The following is a 20,094-nucleotide window of genomic DNA, read 5'->3' as shown; positions in this document are numbered from 1 at the left end:
GGTTCTTCGTTGTGTTCCAGAGGCTGCTGGGCTGGATGGGCCTCTGGACTGATCCTGCAGCCAGGCTCCTCCTGTGTTCCTCAGCTGTGATTGTTTTGTTGGCAGTCTGGATGATGAAGCGAGTGGCTGTGGACTCTTCTGTTTTGATACTTCTATCTGTAAGAAAAATAACTGCCCTTTTATCTCTTCCTTCTCAGCACTCTGAAAGCTTCATTTGAAATCCTAAAGCAACGTAAGTATAGAAGGAAGCTCCTCTCGCTGCCCTTCTCCACTTGGAGAGTAATTTGTGGAAGGGCAGAACATCCAAGGTTACTCAGGGGAAGAGGCCAGCCAGGCTGCAGATTAACAGAGCAGGTTTCACACATCTCCCACCAGTAAGAAGTTTACTTTCACTGCAGATGGGTGTTTTTATCCCTTTAAGTGCAGCATTAGAGTGTGTTAACTGTTTTTATTGCAGCTCATATGCTAATGGATTGTTATGAGTTTGTGGGGGGTCAGTCTGGATGGGGCCCTGGGGGCCCTCCCAAACCTGGGATCCTGTATCTGAGAAAGCAGCAGCTTGCCAAACCAGTTCCTTTGTTAAGGTGATGACTTGGGCTGGTTAAAGTACACAATTTAGCATACCCTAAGAAGTCGCGCTGTGTCTTTCCCCCAGGCCCCTACCTTGGCTGGTAGGTAGAAGAACAATGGACATAATTGTGGGTGGGGACACAGAGAGGCATGTCTTGCTTTATGCTGAACCTGTGCTGGACTTTGGGGCTCCCCTGGAACCCTAATGAGGAAGTAAGATTTTTCAGGGTGTTAACGCTGCAAGTCCCTCCATCCTACGCCCAGGTGGTATATGTGTTTAAACAAAACCATATAGCCTAAAGACACTGCAGTGTCCCTTGACCCTCTTTCTAAGGAATCTGAACCCTGAAAAAGAGCTTGGAATCCCAAAATAAATGCGGAAATTATTGGCTTGGCAACTGAAAAAGAGACAGAATATTATGGCATCCCTAGAGTCTCTGACCACTTGAAGTGTAACAACACACACTACAATTCTCTCAGCAGTGAGAAGCTCCGGGGGCACAGCACTTTCCTAGGCTTGGTTTCTCCTGAAGGAAACTTGTGGGAGGGTCCCTGGTGTGCTTAGTTACAAATACTTGTGCTTCAAGCCAACCTGTTTACTGAACAGCCATCCTGATTCATTTGCGGGGTGATAGGAGGACGATGCCAACTTTTTAATGAGCATTCACCCTGATTTGTCTGTGGGGAGGTTAGAAAATGCTGTTGAAGGAAATATTATTTCACCCTTTCCTGTATTTCCTCATCACTTTTGTTACTGCAAAAAACCGAATCTGTTTTGGGGAAGTGGGTTTGTTGCGCAAGACCTCTCAATCCGCACTAATTGCCCAACCTGAATTTTCCAAGATGTGATAGTGGCAGGTTGAAAGTGCCCCATCAGGCACTAGTTTTGAAGTGTGTTTGTGCAGCTTGCTTATTTTACTTTACTCACTGGGAATAAAGGATGCTGTCAGTTTGTACGCAAAGACCAGCAATGCTGAGCAGACACACCAACAGTGAACACCCTCATGCTGGCTAAGGATACTTTCACTGTGACTGTGAAGGAAAGGTCACCTGCAAAGGTGGGATTGCTGAGCTCCTGTGTAGAAGATTCATCCGGACAAACTCTGCATTCTGATTTTCTGCAGAAATTGAAAGTATTGGGAACTCTCACATCCAGCTGGCCATAATGATGAAGGAGGAACTGAAGGGCCTGGAAGAATTCAGAGAAAGGCAGAAGGAGCAGAGGAAAAAGGTGAGGCATAAAATAATGGTCACCCCAGCAGGAGTGAACAGTTGGGTCCCCAACTAGATAGCAAAGGCACAGAGCAGCAGCAAAGACATTTATGTATTATATTATTGATTATGAAGATGTTTATATCACCATCATTAATAATGAAAATGAATATTAATTACTGTATAAATAATATGAATGGTGATGATAGTGACCATAACCCAATTAAAGAAGGTTAGTTGATTAACTATATGCATTTCAGTTGATTAAGTCTGCATCAAGTGGGAAAAGCACAATAGTTCTAAAGAGAGAGAGAAATTTTCTTTGTTTTCAGAGGATGCATCCAGGCATCACAGGCAGACATGGCCTTTAAAGAAGCCTTCCCCGTTCCCTTCTCTCCAGAATCATCAGTCTCAGAGAGCAGAAACTGGAATCAACTGTGGAGCAAGAGAGTTAGCAGCAGTCTGTTTGATGCACCCATGCCCAGCTGGGTAGGGTGGCCTTATTTTCCTCCAAGCAAAAGAGACAGGGACACTTTTCTTGCCCAGCCAGCATGGCCAGTGGCCAGAGGTGCAACGAGGTTTGAAAGGCCAGGTTCCCTATTCCTGCCTGGGATTCATTCTGAGGACCCAGGATGATAGTGGCAGTGCAGAGAGGAAGGGGCTGGAGGCCCTCTCCTGAGTCACCTTACAGAATCTCAAGTCTGCTTGGGAAATAGGAAAGGATCTCTTTCCCCTCTGGCTGCCCTGTTTTCCACTGTCGTCTCAATTAACTTTAAAATATATGTGAGACTTAAGGGACAGGTGCATAATTGAAAGGGGCAAATGCACTAGAAATCTCATTTGTTCCTCTTGCTCATCTATTTTGTACACACAGAATCATAGAATCATAGAATCATAGAGTTGGAAGAGACCACAAGGGCCATCGAGTCCAACCCCCTGCCAAGCAGGAAACACCATCAGAGCACTCCTGACATGGTTGTCAAGCCTCTGCTTAAAGACCTCCAAAGAAGGAGACTCCACCACACTCCTTGGCAGCAAATTCCACTGTCGAACAGCTCTTACTGTCAGGAAGTTCTTCCTAATGTTTAGGTGGAATCTTCTTTCTTGTAGTTTGGATCCATTGCTCCGTGTCCGCTTCTCTGGAGCAGCAGAAAACAACCTTTCTCCCTCCTCTATGTGACATCCTTTTATATATTTGAACATGGCTATCATATCACCCCTTAACCTCCTCTTCTCCAGGCTAAACATGCCCAGCTCCCTTAGCCGTTCCTCATAAGGCATCGTTTCCAGGCCTTTGACCATTTTATAATATATATATAATATCTTTATTGTCATTGCCCCCTCTCAGGGACAACGAAATTACTTGACTGCTCCATAAAAACACTAATTAAAACAATACAGTATAGTACAGCAAGGAAGATTAGATGACTTTCAAAGTCCAGGCTTCCCATTCAGGGCCGAGATCGCTCTGGAGAAGAAGCTGTTCTTAAGACGGCTCGTTCTTGTCTTCGTCCTGTATCTCCGTCCCGACGGCAGGAGCTCAAAGAGACAGTGACCAGGATGCGATGGATCTTTTACTATGTCCAGTGCCTTCCTATGGCACCTTGTGGCATAAATCTGCTCTAAGGTGGAGGGTGGGCAGCCAACAATGCTCTCTGCTGCCTTAACAACTCTGCACAACCCCATCCTGTCCTGGGTAGTACAGCTTCCGTACCACACACATAAGCCATAAGTGAGCACGCTCTCAATGGCACAGTGATAGAAGGCAAGCAGCAGTTTCTGCGGAAGATGGTTTTTCCTTAGAATTCTCAAAAAGTACAGTCTCTGCTGCGCCTTCTTCACAAGCCCCCTTGTGTTGACACTCCAGGACAGATCCTCTTGTAATTCAATCCCCAAAAATCTGAACGTTGTTACCCTCTCCACACAGACCCCATCAATCAAAAGTGGCTGGATGTTGTTCTTCTGTCTCCTGAAGTCCACCACAAGCTCCTTTGTCTTCCTTGTATTTATGAGCAAGTTGTTAGCTCTGCACCACTCTGTCAGCCGCTCCACCTCATCTCTATAATCCGTTTCACCCTCCCTTTCAGGGATGAGCCCAATCACGGTTGTGTCATCTGCAAATTTGACAACCCTATTACTAGGGTGAGCCCTAGTAATTTTGGTTGCCCTCTTCTGGACACGTTCCAGTTTGTCAGTGTCCTTCTTGAACTGTGGTGCCCAGAACTGGACACAGTACTCCAGGTGAGGTCTGACCAGAGCAGAATACAGTGGCACTATTACTTCCCTTGATCTAGATGCTATACTCCTATTGATGCACCTGTATTATTTAAAAGGCTAAATCAGCCCAGGCAATGCATCCTCTGAAAACAAAGAAAAATATACTTTTTAAACAAAACAAGAACCCTGCAGGGCCTGATGCACCTAAAATTGTTGCAGCTCAATCCCAGTGAAATCAGTTTGTCTCTTGTGCTTTCAGTCAGACTGAGAGCCAAACTTCACATGACAGGCACTGCTGTGATTCTTGGAAGGGCAGATCCACCCCATACATTTGAAGACGTTCAGCGTTTACATTTAAAGCATGTGACTTCACCCAAAGAATCCTGGGAACTGTAGTTTAAGGATGCTGGGAATTGTAGCTCTTTCTTCCAAATTAAAAAGCTGAAGGAGGCTGTAATCAGAAGTAGAGAAAACAGGCAGAACAACCTGGTCTTCCCCCTTCCTGTTTCCCTTTGGTTTCTTACATTCCTCTCTAAGCTGCTTTTCTCATTCAGAAGGAAGAGATCTGGTGAGGAAATTTGGGGGGAACTACAGGGAGGGAAATGGTTAAACAATCCCCTCTCCCAACACTCCGTGCCTTCCAATTCCAGCTTTCCTTGGCTATTTTTCATTTTAAAAGAAAACTTTAGGGAGAAGAAAGAAAGAAAGAAAGAAAGAAAGAAAGAAAAACTGTCCATCGTGTGCACTTTGACCTTCCATGAAGCCTAACTTGCATCAGATATTGAGGGGCTTCTTTTCAAAGACGTGCTGCCATTTCTCCAGTTTGTGAATTCTGACCAGGTCCCTCCAGGCTGCAGATCAGAGTACGAAGGGACTTAACTTCGCCCAATAACTTAGGGACAGCGTCCCTGTAAATGGTTCTCTGATGTTTGAGAGACATTAATATATTGGATGTGATTGACAGACAGGCTGTATCCTAACTCTCTGCTTTTCCTGAATGGAGGTGATAAGTGCCGCTGGGTTTAACTGTGGAGAAGGGCTTTCTGAGGATGTTGCCCTATTGGCTCTACTGACAAAGAGACAGCCAGAGCACAAGGAGAAGCGCTGTGTCAGTCAGATCCCCAAAGGGAGACAAGACACCTTCAAGGCTTCCTCCCAAATGTTTACTTTTCATGCTTTGGCTTTTTACTTGTTTGGTGGTGGGTCGGGTGCTGCCTGCTTTTTTTGCCTGTGTTCTGTTTTGAGGTGTGCACAGGGGTTTTGTCTGTTTGAGGTGGTGTTCCAAGGTTCACCAGTCGTCTGGAATTGTGTGAATGCAGCAAGATTGCATCTGATGTGTCTTTAATTTGCACTATTTCAGCTCTGCACGGTTGAAGGCAGGCTTGTTGAAATCACACAAATTTAATCCAAGCAAGGCAGAGAGCTTAAAATTGGGTTGCCCAGTTTCAAAAAGGGAAAATCCAAAGGTTTTTTTTATGGGAGAGGGCAGACAAAGTTGTTAAGCTATTTTAAAGGAAATTTGTCAAAATATAGACCTCCAACATGGGTTGCATACATCTGGATTTTCCTGGACATTTCAGCAATTTCTGCCCCGAATCCCAGTTCTATCCAGGAAATTCCAGATGTAGGGCAGCCCCAGCTTAAAAGCTCTTTTGCTGGGGGACAAGAGTTGTAAATCTTCTGTGTTTCCTGCAGTATGAAAGTACAATGGAGCGAGTGCACAAGAACAAGCTCTCAATGTACAAGAAGACCATGGAGGTAAGAAATGAGCTTAAAGAGCACACGTATTTCACCACAGCCTAAATCATTGCTTTAATCATGCTGAGGATGGGGCCCCTTACCATGGAGCTCTCCTAGGCATGAGTGACTGAAGTCCCTTCTTGCCGGTGGGTCTCCTCTGAGGGAGAGAGTTGCCCTCCAAACATGGGATTGTGGGATTCCCAGAGGCACTTGGTTGGCCACCATGGGAAAGAGGCCCTTGGCAGTGGCAGACTTTAAAATTCCAGTGGTGCCCTGAGTGAGCCCAAAATGTGGCAACCCTGTGCCTCCCTCCTTCCATTCTGCTCATTGCACCGCATTATAGCTGCGGTGCCCTGTTGATGCCCCGTGCAGAGACACCGGCCACCCTGTCCAGAATCCACCTTTGACCTTGGTATGATCCATTGAGGTGCGTAGATTTTTAGGGTGCTACTCAGAGTAGACCCATTGAAGTTAATAGACAGGACTAACTTAGGTTCTTATCTGAGTAGCACTTGGGCCACATTCACCCTATGCATTCAAAGCACTATTATACCCCTTTAAAGAGGTCTAGCTCCTTGCAAAGAATTCTGGGAGCTGTAGTTTGTTCAGTGTGCTGAAGAGGGATTGACTGTTAGACTGCACTGTGAATGATAGCTCTGTGAGGGCACGAGGGGTCTCCCTACAACTCTTAGCTCTCTTAACAAACTACACTTCTCATAATCCTTTCGGGGGAAGCCGAGGGCACAGGAAGGGGTGTGTGGCGGGGGCGGACCCCCCGGGTGTTTTCACTGAGGGGGGGTGACATTTGGCAGTCACGGGCAGGCGGTGCACCGAATGTCTGCCATTGGCGACTTGCTCCCCCCCCCCCCGGCCGCTGGGCGCACCCCAGTGGCTACCCCGCGCCTGGGAGGGCACCCTTTGCGCCCCACCCCCCTCAGGAGTGCACCCGCCCTGGGCAGCGCGAGCATATGCTCTGCCGCTGGGGAAGCCATAACTCTAAAGCGGTATCACAGTGAATCCTACATTCGTAGGGATTCCCAAGGGTCATCTAGTCCAACCCCCGCAGTGCAGGCTTTAAATGCAATGCATTTTAATGTCCCTAGGAATTAATGAGCCCAAGTTCGTCAGTGAGTCCATTCCGAGTAGGACTAGCCTAGGACACTATCCTAAGAAGGGCCTTCAGCTTCTGGGGATTCCCTGCTGTCGTGCCGCCAGCTCCCTCCCTCCCTCCCTCCCTCTCCTCCAATCTCATTTAAAGGTAAAGGTAAAGGTACCCCTGCCCGTATGGGCCAGTCGTGTCCGACTCTAGGGTTGTGCGCCCATCTCACTTAAGAGGTCGGGGGCCAGCGCTGTCCGGAGACACTTCCGGGTCACGTGGCCAGCGTGACGAAGCTGCTCTGGCGAGCCGTCACCAGCGCTGCACACGGCAACGCCACTTACCTTCCTGCTAGAAAGCGGTACCTATTTATCTACTTGCACTTGGGGGTGCTTTCGAACTGCTAGGTGGGCAGGAGCTGGGACCGAACGATGGGAGCTCACCCCGCCGCGGGGATTCGAACCACCGACCATGCGATCGGCAAGTCCTAGGCGCTGAGGTTTTACCCACAGCGCCACCCGCGTCCCACCCAATCTCATTTACTTATTTTTTATTCATTTTATTTATTAAATTTATACTGCCCTATACCCATTGATCTCAAGGTGGTTCACAACACATCGACGGTATTTATATCTTTGCCTGCAGTCAAAGAAGTCTTATGAGCAGAAGTGCAAAGACACCGATGAGGCTGAACAGACCTTGGAGAGGATAAGTGCCGTGGGCAACCCAAAGCAAACAGAAAAGGTATCCTAGAATCTCAGTGGTCTTTCAAGGGAGCAGCTGGGCGTTGGGCCTCCAGCAAACACCTGCTTCTCGCTGTGGTGGTCTCCCTGGTTCCCTGGTTCCTGGGTTGTCCCATTTGACTCAGCTGATGAAAAACTAGGGTGTCATTTCTCCCTTAGCTAGAGGTGGAGGAGAAATTTGGGTTGGCCTGTATTTTAATGCAAACTGAAACACAGCTATCCTTCAAAATTCACAGTTCCCAAGGATTGCTTTGTTAGAAACTTGTGTGCGTGGTCAACAGGAAAATGACCCATTTGTATTTATCTGGTACCCTTTTATTGAATTCGCTAACACAAAAAGAATAAGTCTGTTCCTGTTCAGTGCAGATTGGGTTGGCTATTTTAGTCAGTTGGCTTGTATGCTAAAGATGGTATATTTATTCCTTGTATGGGCTGGCTTTTGATAGTGTTGTATACTGTGCTAATGGGAAAAAATTTTGGTAACTACTGAGGGTGGCTGGGTGGGGTTTGGAGGTGATTTGAGCTGTAACTCTGATATATGTACTCTGTATATGTTGTATATTGTTATAGATTTGGGGGGAAGCCTCCAAACCCTAGAAATTAATAAATGGCAGGATTTGGATTATTTGGGATGTGAAGGGAGAAATGCCAGCTGCAGAGGAATTCCTGGGCCAGCCTTGGCCAAATGGGCAGGGATGTCCAGCAACCTCGATGGAGGAGTCAGTGGCTGGGAGCCGGGGGGGGGTGGGCTCTGCTCTGGCTCCACAGTTGGAGGCAGCAATGCTTCTGAATACTAGTTTCTGGAAAGCGCAGGTGGAGAGCGGATTGCTCTTGTGCTTGAGTCCTGCTTGTGGGTTTTCCGTCTGGGTATTTGGTTGGACATTGTGAGAACAGGACTAGAGAGGCCATTTTGGCTCTTCTTGTGTTGGCAAGGGTATCCAGTATTTACAATAATTAGCATCCCTTCTCTTTCTTCTGCAGAGCCATGACAGTCTTCTCTTTTTATATTTCAGAGTCAGACCAAAGCAAGGCAGTGCAAAGAGGCAGCAAATGAAGCAGGTACTGTCCAGAAAACCTACAGTAGGTCACATGTGCCCCACACTGCTGGGGCAGGCACAGGTCCTGGCAACCCAGCCATCCAGGAGGGTCTTCCTGTTCTTTTAAGTCCTGAGTATTTTGTCCTGGAGGATTCCTAATCATGGGATGGGGCTACACAAAGAGAGACTTGTACCTCATTGGTGAACACCTCTCATTTGTTTTTCTGCTGCTGCAGAAAGAGTGTACAAGCAGAACATAGAATTGCTGGATCAGGCCCGGACTGCCTGGGAGCAGGAGCATATCAGCACTTGCGAGGTAAGAGGTTTGCATTTGGAAAGCACTTTGTATCCACGGCTCAATATGAGCCGCAGATTTCGTGGTCCACTGACGCCTATGCATTCTCCGTGTTGACATGTGGGACTTCTGCATGCCATGTTGGAATGGGGTCAGGTCCAGGTTTTGCAAAGCCCTTCCGTGAGTCTGCACCACCTTGCTGCAGCAGGTCCCGGGGACCCCTAGCCGTGGCTCCCCTCCTGAGTGTGGCCCCTTGCCAAATGCCCAAGCTGCCACCTTTGGACGGCGGCCCTGACGCAGAACACCATGGAGCCAACGGAACCCCCCTTTGTCCTTCATGGATATAGGCCTTCCAGCTCCAGGAATGCGACCGAATCACCATTCTCCGGAATTCCCTGTGGGTCCATTGCAACCAGCTCTCCATGCAGTGCGTGAAGGACGATGAGGTAAGGGAAATGCACGCCAGCGGTGGTGTAGTGGTTAGAAGGCCAGGGAGGCCAGGGTTGGAATCCTGCCCCCCTTTGCCATGAAGCTCTCCCCTGGAAGCTCTCCACTTGGGCCAGCTCTCAGCTTGACCTACCTTACTGGGTTGTTGCTGTGAGGATCCAGTGGTGGGGGAGGAGGGCTATCTACCACCACCTTGAGCTCCTTGGAGGGAAGAAGGTGGGATAGAAAGGAAATAAATAAAACTGAGGCTAAAGTGGAAGGGAATCCCAGAAACTCAGAAGAGATCCAAGGGATTCCTAGTAACCATTAAACAACAAAATGGCCCAGAGCATTGATGAAGAGCGCAACACTTTCAACCGCAACTTAACTCCTAAAAAACATGTTTTTGTTCTATTTATTTATGAAGCATCTGAAGGTGCTCAGTAGCCTCATCTGAATTAAGGCTGCAACAGGCTCTGCCCACAGTCTTAGAATCTTAGCCTCAGAAAAACCCATTTTCAAGGAAGGAACTAAGATGACTGGTGTCAAAAGAAGCAAAAGTTTTTGGTTCATAAAATGTGCTGATCAGGAGCCAACCCATGTCTTTCCTTTCTCGCTCTCCCAGCTGTATGAAGAGGTCCGCGTGAGCCTGGAGAACTGCAACATAGACTCGGATATGAATCACTTCGTTCAGAATAAGATGACTGGGATGGAGCCACCAGGTAACCCAGCTGAGGGAACTTTTTTATTTAGCGTTTTTGGTTGTCTGATTGTCACCTCTGAACTCCAGAAAGGAGGGGTGGGAATAAGGGCGACTGGAAGGCCCTTCCCAGGCAGCTAGTCCAGCCCCCGGCTGCTGCAGGAGACTTTCTGCAGCAGCAGCATTGCTTGTAGGGGGTGACCATCCAGCCTCTGCTTATAGCAGCGTTCAAAATTCACCAGGCACCCGTTGCCCCTGGCTCTCATCCCCTTGCGACCAAATGAAGATTCCCCGGGGGCTAGAATGGCTCCGGTGGCCTCCACCATCTGGAGGGGCCTCCCTGGGGTCCTTGGATCTAGACTGCTTTCACACACCAGTACCACAACCTGTAAAATTATATCCATTATATTTTATCCACACGATCGGAATGAATTTCAGAAACCAAAAAGTTGTATTCTGGGGGGTGGGGATGGCAACTAGGCATTCCGTTTTGGCAACTGTAACCTTGGTTTAAGGAGCCATTTGACACCGAGCTTATAGACCTGAATTTCTAACACTGCTTATGAGCTTCTAAGAAAGGAGAGTCCACCATCTTTCCTAAGCAGCCTCTTCCACTCTTGAATGGCCCACACTGCCAGGAAGTTCACATACTTAGCTGAGATCCCTTTTTGTGGAATTTGAATGTGTTTTGTTTGGATTCCACATTCTGCTGCAGCAGGAATGGGGAACTTCCTATCTGGCCCTTGGGGCTTTTCCGCCCCCCTGCCCCCCCTCATGCCCTCTTCAAAGGGGAATGTCCCGAAGATCCTTTGCTTCCCATTCCACTCCCAAGCCATCACCAGTAGCATTCCCCTGCCAGACCATTAGAAACGTGCCGTTCTTAAAATATTGTGAAAGGTTTTAAATGTGAGCTTCAGAGGAGAGAATGACCATGCGGTAGGGGGGGGGGGGAATGGTACAACGATGCTGAGCTGGTTTTTCCCATGCCTTCCACCCCTTCTCCAATGCAGCTGCCATTGGCTACGAAAACTACTACGACCGAGTCCTGACGGCTAAAACCTGCAGCAGCCCCGTCCCGACATGTGGGATGATGAAGAGGTAACACAGGCCCATTGGGCAACTTGAATATGGGGGACTCTCCCAAGAGACTTTGGGGAAGCTTTCTCTGCACAGGTGCAGAGCCATCTGTTTTTTTTTTGGGGGGGGGGTTTGAGGAATATGCAGTCACCAGGCTCCCCTCTGTGAGTTAGGACATCTCTGCTATCTTTAAAAAATAAAATAAAATTGAATAACAAAATAATCGACACACAGAGCTTTTGTTAAAGTCAAAAGAAAAAGAAAAAGTCAGGAGGGAATAAAACAGATATGATTATTCTATTATTAAAATTGGGTACGAAAACACAGCAATTTAAGAGACCGAGAAGCTGCCAAATAAAATCATATTTCTTTTGTAAATCACCTTGAGGTCCTTCTGCAATCAAAGAGTCTATAAATTTTATTAAATAAATAAGAAAGGGAAGGAGTTGGGAAGGAGTTTGCCACCCACGCGACTGCGTTGCCATATATGTAATAAATAACCTCAAAACAGACGTGAGACCAGAGGGATCAGCATCCCCCCCCCCCCGGCTGCAGGGAAAGTTGCAGCTCAGTTCCTCTGAAATACCAATGAACACAGCTCTCTTGAACCAGTGATCTCGGGTGTCGCATGAACTGTCTCTCCAGGCCTGCGCGATGACACTGTGCCATCTTGATGGCTGGCCATGGGCTTTCCTTCCGACTCTGGGCCCAATCCACCCAGCAGGAAAGGGCAAGGGGACTGACTTTTGCCACTGCTTGCACACTTGGGGAGGTCAGGTGTCCAGGCAGCAAGGGGGAGGCGGGGGCAAGAGTTAGCCTGTGGGATTCATTGCCCCTTCAAGCACTGCATTCTGGCTTCGAGAAGCGTTGATGTATTTCATGGAGGATGGGGCTGCCCATTGATACTAACCAGGACGGCAACATGGAGCCACCATGTTCAGGGGCAGTCTACCCCTGCACAGCAGTTGCAGCAGGAGAGGCCTGTTGCCCTTTTGTCCTGCTTCCCAGAGGCACCTGGTGAAGCAGGCAGGCCTTGGGTCTGATCTAGCAGGGCTCCTCTCACGTTCCTAAGAGGGGGACATGGCCAGGAGGCTATGGAAGTCCTCTGTGGGGGCCCTGATGGGGTCTGGGCGCTGGCAGGGGCCCACTGAGGGTGACCCTCAACGCTGGCCATGAGCGCAGGAGCCATGATAAATAAGAAAGCAGGGGGCTGAGAATGCCTCTTGCTCTGAAGCTCATCCTGGGTTCTTATGGCTCCACAGATTCTCTGGATTGCTCCACGGAAACAATCGAAACACCTCCGACAGTATTGTTCCCACAGCTCCACCAGCTGGTATGTTTGTTCAACTGATGTTCTTTTTAGGAAGCGAGCCCACATTTTAAAAGGGCCATTGGCACCTTCTCAGGATTAAACACAAATCCACCCCCTTCACTCTTTTGGGCATTGCTGTGTTAATCTGTTTAAAGGGACTCAAAGCTTGCAACAGATGGGTGTTTTTCCCCATTCCCCCAAGAGCACTTGATGGAGAAAGGGGGGCCCAGCAGGGGAAGGGAGGGGCTGCTGTTCGCCTATGCAGTCCCTGGAAACCAGCTGATTATTGCCCCTGGCAAAACCTGGCGCCCCTTTGCAGCTGTGCCTGCAAAGGCCCTTGGGTCCCCCTGGTGGGACGCTGGGCGTGACTTGGCCAAAACATGCTTGTGGGCCACATGGGGAGGCCTGGTGCACAGGGTGCAGCTATTGCAGCAATGCTGTCAGGACTCTGTCTTGCAAAGGAAGTGAAACCTCAGGTCATACCAGCCCTGGAAGAAGCAGGAGCAGGCAGGAGGAGCCCGGAGAAACAAAGATTACCTGAGTTTGGGTCTGGCACAGAAGAGGCGTTGTGCAAAGCTGCCTGGCTGCCTCCTCCTGCTGCTCAGTGCAGTGTGGTGATGATGACAACGATAAACTGTGTATTTAGTTAGTTCATAAGATTCATACACCACTTGAATGTAAAAGAAACCCCTCAAAGTTAACATGCATATTAAGATTACCTCAACTTTCTAAGCATGTGTGGCCTTGTCTAAGCAAGAATATTTTTATCCGGTGCCAAAATTAATGAGTCCAGTGAAGGCGCCTGCTTGATTTCAATAGGCAGGGAGTTCCAAAGATGAGGTGCTGCCACACTTAGGGCCTTCCCTTCCCAGTTGCTGCCGCTCAGGCATCCTTGAAGCCCTCCATGCTCTGAGACCAAAGAGCACCTCCCCCAATATCAGCTGGTGCAAATATTGATATTGATGGAATGCCCTCCCTGCAGATGTGCGTCTCTCTCACTCATGTCTGGAGGAATTTTAAAAAACTTCTGTTCACACAGACTTTTGATGGCTGAAATACAGTTATTGGCAACTGTGAAAAAAGTAGCTGTGAGATGCAATTGCTTTTGTTTTACACTTTTTGTATAGTGTTTGTTGCCTTTTGGGAGGATAGAAATCAATGATCTCTAATAGTTATCCACCCCAGAGAATTAATCTGATTTGGTGTTGCTAGTTTGTTCTGTATAATTTTATGATATTTTAATGATTTTATTGTATACTGCCATGGTAGTCTTTTAATGAGCTGGTGGTTAATAAATACTCATAATAAACAATAAAATCCCTTTAAAAAAATGATCCCATTCTTTGAGGTTTCAAAACAGCACCGGTACTTGAAAACAATTGCTGAGGCCAAAATATTTTCTTTGTGCTATGAATGCATCATGGAATTAATGTGGTTACTAAGGCTAAATCTAGATAGACGGGTTCAATTGCACCTGCTGAGCTGCCACCTTGGAATGCCTCAGTACATTGCTGGGAGTTGCCTGTATAGAGAACAGATTCTCTCCCTTTCTGAGCACTTGCACAGGATCCTTCACCTCTCCAAGCAGTTAACCCCTTTGTTCCCACAGCTGAGAAAGCAGATGGTGTTTATGCAGCAATTCACGTAGCCCAAGAAGAAGAGTTTTCTACATCTGAGGACTACAGAGTCCTCTATGATTACACAGCCCAGGTAAGCATCAAATCCCCCCAGGTGCATAGAGCAGGGGTCAGCAAACTTACTGCACCTCGGGACAGTGTCTCCAGCGCTGATCGCACTACGGGCCAGAGGGCTGGAGGGTGGGGGAGCACGTGCCCATATGCGTGGGCACACGCTATTTCCGGTGCACTTCCGGGTTGGAGGAGCACCAAAAATAGCTTGTGCGCATGCGCAAGCATTATTTCCGGTGCTCCTCCAACCCAGAAGTGGGCCAGATAAATGAGTCCCTCGGGCCTTATCCTTCCCTTAGTTTGGGGACCCCTGGCATAGAATCTGCTTAAACAAAATCAATATCAATCTGAACACAAACTCCAGGAGGTAAATGTGGTTTTATTTTTATTGGCTGATTGATTGAATGAATTGCCTTTAAGTGGAGGCCATGCACAGCTGACGTGCTCCCTCGCAGGCCGCTTTCGTGATCCCAAAAACAAGGATGAAAATCCTTAAACACAAAGCCACAAAGCAGTTCCAGTTAAACTAGCCCAAGAAATGGGAGCTGCAGAGAGAGCTCTTCCTCTTATCTCTCTGCATGCAGTAGTAGTAGTAGTAGTAGTAGTAGTAGTAGTAATTTTATTATTTATACCCTGCTTATCTGGCTGGGTTTCCCCAGCCACTCTGGGCGGCTTACAGCACATAAAAAATTGTAAAACATTAGACATTAACAATTTCCTGATACAGGGTTGCCTTTAGATGCCTTCTAAAAGTCAGATAGCTGTTTATCTCCTTGATATCTGATGGGAGGGCGTTCCACAGGGCGGGCGCCACTACCAAGAAGGCCCTCTGCCTGGTTTCCTGTAACCTCACTTCTCACAGGAGGGAACCGCCAGAAGGCCCTTGGAGCTGGACCTCAGCGTCCGGGCAGAACGATGGGGATGGAGACGCTCCTTCAGGTATACTGAACCGAGGGCGTTTAGGGCTTTCAAGGTCAGCACCAACACTTTGAATTGTGCTCGGAAATGTACTGGGAGCTAGTGTAGGCCTTGAAGAAAAATCAGTGACAGGAGACATCAGCTGAAGCCCAGGAGCACAGCAGAACTACCTCGAGATCCCTTACTCCACACTCCAAGGCAAAGAGCCCGCGGGTAGGATTTCCTAAAGCCCCACTGCTATCAGAGCTGGTTCCTGGGCAAAGTGACAAGCCCCTGGCCTCACAGGGTGGCTGGGCGCAGGGCTGTTGGGTCCTGCTGCTGCTGCTGCTGTTCTCCACAATGCTGCAGATGGTCTTCATGTTGGGAAGTTGAATGGCAGCTCCATCAGCTGCTAGAGCTCCAGGTAAGGAAACGCTTTGTGGGCGCCAAAGTCACAAGTCAGCAATGAGCTCCGTCTGGGCGCCTGGTACCCAGAGCAGCTTTGGCTGCTGTGTATGTTCACAATTTGATTTGGGTCATGGTAAGCAGGTTATAGAGTTTAGCATACATTAACGAAAAGGAAGGCCATCACCTGATTAAAGAAACGTGTTGATCTATCAACTAAATTATAATTAATTGGTCAGTCAGTCACTTAATTTTGCTTAAGGTTGTGCTTGTTACTAAAATTAACATTCTGAAAAAGGGGGAAGAGGCTGGAGGGGCTCCTTGGCCCTTTATGGTATGCAGGGCCGGGGTGGGCACTTCAAGGCCACAGACTGATTGTGGCCCTCCAGGTATCTTTACCTGGCCCTCCAAACTCTTCCCAGGCAACACTCCACTTCCCAGCCACTAGCTCTGCTTCAAACCTGGAATGTTTTTGCCTGGCATGAATGTGTCCTTGATATTCGATAACCTCCCTTGCTTGTCTGGAGAGTGTGTGTGTGTGTGTGTGTGTGCAGAAGCCTGTCTAATGTGCAAAGGAAAACTTTAGTCTTGTTACTCCACCCACTTTTGCCTCTGGCTGAGCAAGGTTGCCCACCCATCAGAGCACCTGTAGCAGCACCTGGGTGGGACTGGGCAGCTCCACTCCCAACTATAGGTGTGGGGAAAGCATGGACCAACAGCAGCAAAATGCTGTCTCCACCTGAACAACAAGGGAGTCAGGCAGAAGGGATCTGGCCTAGCCTTCTACCTGGGATGGTGATGGAGAAGCCTGGGACCTTCCAGCTGCTGCTGGAGCAAACCTCTCTTCAATCCTCCATTTGTTCTCTTTTTCTAGAATGAGGATGAACTGGATATCCAAGCAGGTGATGTCATCTCCATCATCGAAGTAGGCGATGATGGCTGGTGGACTGCAGAACAGAACGGAAAGCAAGGATTTGTGCCTGGGTCTTATCTGGAAAAACTTTGATGAGAGGAGCAACCTGGAGTGTTTGGGTTTTCCCTTCTCCAACCCGCCCCCTCCAGATATGCCTTTTAATAATCTTTGTGAATGTCATTAAATGAAGAGTTTTGGGTCTACACTTAAATTTAACAGAGATTGCTGCCTAGTGTCCCATGCTGCTAAAAACAAAACAGCACAACTACAAGATACACCCCTATCTATTTTAGCAGGCTTTGGTAACTTGCAGTCTTCCTGCTGTTGCTGAACTGCAACTCTTTGTCATCCCTGACCACTGGTTGGGTGTGATGGGAGTTGGGAGCGGCGCAGGTTAGCAACCCCAGGTTTATGATTTCTAAAATGATGGCCTCATAAGGGATCCACAGAGGACCTCTCTAAAAGACCCTTTTGTTGCAACGCAGCCCAACTGGGCAGCAACGCAGCCATTTCAAGTGCCACTCTGGAGGGATGTCTTGGTGCTGGTGTCGTTCCTCTTCTCCCCAGCGGACGGAACCCAAAGCACATAGATCAAACCAGCCCTTTCCTGGCTCTGCAGTTGCCCCCTGGAAAGGAAGGCTTTCATTGGAGCTGTCATTGGAGCTGCACTCAGCAATCATTCAAATTCTCAGCTGCCTGGGATCAAAAGCTCCTTTGGAGGGGGAGGAAATGCACTTGCAGTTGTTCCACTGGGGTGCCAACACTGGTTTCTGCCGCAGCTTGAGTTTAGGGTACCAGCAGCTGAGAATTTGAATACAGTGGTACCTCGGTTTTTGAATGTAATCCATTCTGGAAGACCGTTCAAGTTCTGAAATGTTTGAAAACCGAAAACTCAACAGCTGACAGCTAGGCCTCAGGATCTTGCACTCAGCAGAAGCCGTGTGGCATGTTGACTTTCCGAAGCATCTGCTTCCGGGTTTATGGCATTCAAAAACCAAAATGTTAGTCAACGGAGATGTTCGAAAGCCGAGGTACCACTGTACAAGTGGCAAGCAGCAAGTGGAAGGCCTGAGAAATACTCCCGTGACCTGTTCCAGGGACCCCTCTTGCAATGACACGCCAGACCGTTTCTTTCATTAGATAGAAAGAAACCCACCCTGTAAATTCTTTCAACTTGCAGATTCCTGCAGGTGTCCTAAGGCTACTGACGTACTCATCTCCCAGTGGAAGCCAACTATGTATGCACACCCTGAAGTCTCATGCCCTCCACAAATTTGCTCACGGGTTGGATAGACTGAGCAAGGGCCTTTTTGAGCCCCTTCCGAGGCATCCACACCAAACTATGCCAGCATTTATTTGCCGCCCAGTTGCACCGCATGCAGGAGCTACACGAGGAGAGAGCGCAGAAACAAGTCACCTGGGAACTCAGTCCAGCTTTGCTCTGGAGGCACAGTTTGCTTGCTTTGGGAGGGAGGCGGGAGAGCATCTCCTGTGCTTTGGGGTTGACTCTAAAGGTATAGAAAGGAAGCAGGTGCCTTTAATAAATGAAAAAGGAAGGAGACAAGAATGGTCTTGTAACCTGACAGGGTTGTGTGAGACGGCAAGTGATGTGAATACTGAGAGTAATTTAATATATGTTTTAAACAAAAAAGTCAATGAATTTTCCGTGTTTCACTGGTGAAAGTTATGTTACAAGTAAAACATTAACAATGTTATATTTTTAAAAATGTAGTCTAAAGTATTTAATTGCAGACATATCATTTAACAGCATATCCAAAAGTTTTAAAATAATAAAAAATAGATTGCAATGAGCAGAATGGTGTAATTTTCTGTGAAGCTCTCTTAGCTTGTCATTTTACAGACTGAGAGTTTGGACAAGACTTTTTGCTGTTCCAAGACCACCTAATACTACTATAGCTGCCTAATTTCCCATTGCTAAATTACCACACCACTACATCCACTTCATGCAAACCATGTGTCATGTGTCTTTCAGCTACATTTATCTCTTGTCCATCCAAAGATAGCTGCACAAAGCCAAGTGCTCAAATCAGAGGAACAGAAATGTTAGGAGTAACAGGGGCTTCCTTCTCCCTAACGCCGTCTTCAGATTAACGTGTGGAGCTGCGCCTTAAGAGTGGCAGGCCCCACAGCTCAAACCATAACCCTCTGGCCAGAGAAAACACACTTTTGTGGGCACCTTTAAGCCTAGACAAGTTTATCATGGCATATTCTGTGAACCGCCCTGAGACCCCTGGGTATAGGGCGGTATATAAATTCAATGAATAATAATCATCTTATGAAGTGGCTAATCTTCAAGATGTTTAGCCTGGAGAAGAGGAGGTTAAGGGGTGATATGATAGCCATGTTCAAATATATAAAAGGATGTCACATAGAGGAGGGAGAAAGGTTGTTTTCTGCTGCTCCAGAGAAGCGGACACGGAGCAATGGATCCAAACTACAAGAAAGAAGATTCCACCTAAACATTAGGAAGAACTTCCTGACAGTAAGAGCTGTTCGACAGTGGAATTTGCTGCCAAGGAGTGTGGTGGAGTCTCCTTCTTTGGAGGTCTTTAAGCAGAGGCTTGACAACCATATGTCAGGAGTGCTCTGATGGTGTTTCCTGCTTGGCAGGGGGTTGGACTCGATGGCCCTTGTGGTCTCTTCCAACTCTATGATTCTATGATTCTATGATTCTATGATTCTATGTCACAAGGCTGTTCCTTTTGCTGCAACAGACTAACATAGCTCCCTCTCTAGTCCCAGGGCTAGACAAGTGGTCATATATTGAATGTTCTTCCCCCACATTCCTTGTCCAGATCACTTCATAACTGCTGGCATTGCACAATAGTGGAAGATCACACCTGAAGCACTTTTTGTAGGTATGTTTTGCAGGAAATTCCAATGACTACATTTCTTCCTCTTCCCGCAGAATTCCATTAGCAGGCATTATAGAGAACCTTATTAAAATGTTAAGAGTCAATCTTTCTCCTATTTTCTTCTTCCTTGGGTGAGTCTGCCACTGTCTTCACTTGCAGTTATGGATAAATCTTTTAAGATACATGCACTTCAACTACTGCTCTTTCAATAGAAAAGGGCATGAAAATGGGCTTACTTCCTTTGAAATAACATGGGTGTTTATTAGCTGATGAGCTTGGAAAGTAAGGCCTGTCACTGGTGCAGCTTAATCCCTACTTCAGTCAAAACAAAAGCTTCTGGTGAAGGTTTCTTTGCAGCTGAACCCAGAGGAAAGCTGGTTCATTTGGCTCCCTTGTCAGGATTTGTAATTTGATTTGATGGGTGGTGTGCAGGGGAGGTGCTGTATGACAAAAGGCTTGTGCTCAGGGTGACTTCAGCCAGCGGCATTCAGGAAGGGGGGAATTGGCTGCAGGGAGCAGACAGAGGCCAGTGGAGGAGCTGCTTGGGAAAGTGGTGATCTTTCACCCGTCTCCCAGTCAGAAGTGGGATCAGACAATGGGGCTGGGAGATGTGAGAAAAGTGTTGCCTCTGAATGGAAAATGGCAGGTGCCTCAGATCTCGGCACTGCAAGTGACACTAAATGGCCACTGTAGGCTTAGGATATTCAATACTAAGCTGAGCAAGGGGGGGGGGCAAAATGTGGGGCCCAAGCGGCACTCAAGAAAGGGACTGCCTTTGATCTATACTTGCTCAGAGCTGGCTTCTCCTTGAAACTCATTGCTGTTAGGAGTTCCACATTCCAGATGCTGGGGCGTATTTCTTAATCTATTAATTTGAATGTGTAAACCCA

At 47.7% G+C, this 20,094-nt stretch overlaps 2 protein-coding genes across 3 annotated transcripts in view; both read left to right on the top strand.

The window, feature by feature from the left end:
* PSTPIP1 (proline-serine-threonine phosphatase interacting protein 1) overlaps window positions 1–18,139 on the top strand; it is a 44,083-nt gene extending 25,944 nt beyond the window's left edge. For both annotated transcript variants that reach the window (XM_083630672.1, XM_083630673.1), the window contains exons 4-15: window positions 198–232; window positions 1,695–1,801; window positions 5,695–5,757; window positions 7,481–7,579; window positions 8,592–8,637; window positions 8,852–8,931; window positions 9,258–9,356; window positions 9,962–10,058; window positions 11,047–11,134; window positions 12,376–12,446; window positions 14,035–14,135; window positions 16,290–18,139. In XM_083630672.1, coding sequence (XP_083486798.1) covers window positions 198–232; window positions 1,695–1,801; window positions 5,695–5,757; window positions 7,481–7,579; window positions 8,592–8,637; window positions 8,852–8,931; window positions 9,258–9,356; window positions 9,962–10,058; window positions 11,047–11,134; window positions 12,376–12,446; window positions 14,035–14,135; window positions 16,290–16,421 — 1,018 coding nt within the window. In that variant the 3' untranslated portion in view covers window positions 16,422–18,139. The remainder of the gene's footprint in view (window positions 1–197; window positions 233–1,694; window positions 1,802–5,694; window positions 5,758–7,480; window positions 7,580–8,591; window positions 8,638–8,851; window positions 8,932–9,257; window positions 9,357–9,961; window positions 10,059–11,046; window positions 11,135–12,375; window positions 12,447–14,034; window positions 14,136–16,289) is intronic.
* RCN2 (reticulocalbin 2) overlaps window positions 1–20,094 on the top strand; it is an 810,887-nt gene that overhangs the window by 51,166 nt on the left and 739,627 nt on the right. The window lies entirely within an intron of this gene.

The sequence above is a fragment of the Podarcis filfolensis genome (genome assembly GCF_964270895.1).
Source record: "Podarcis filfolensis genome assembly, chromosome: 9".
NCBI classification, from domain to species: Eukaryota; Metazoa; Chordata; class Lepidosauria; order Squamata; family Lacertidae; genus Podarcis; species Podarcis filfolensis.
This window is presented reverse-complemented; position numbering and strand designations above follow the sequence as displayed.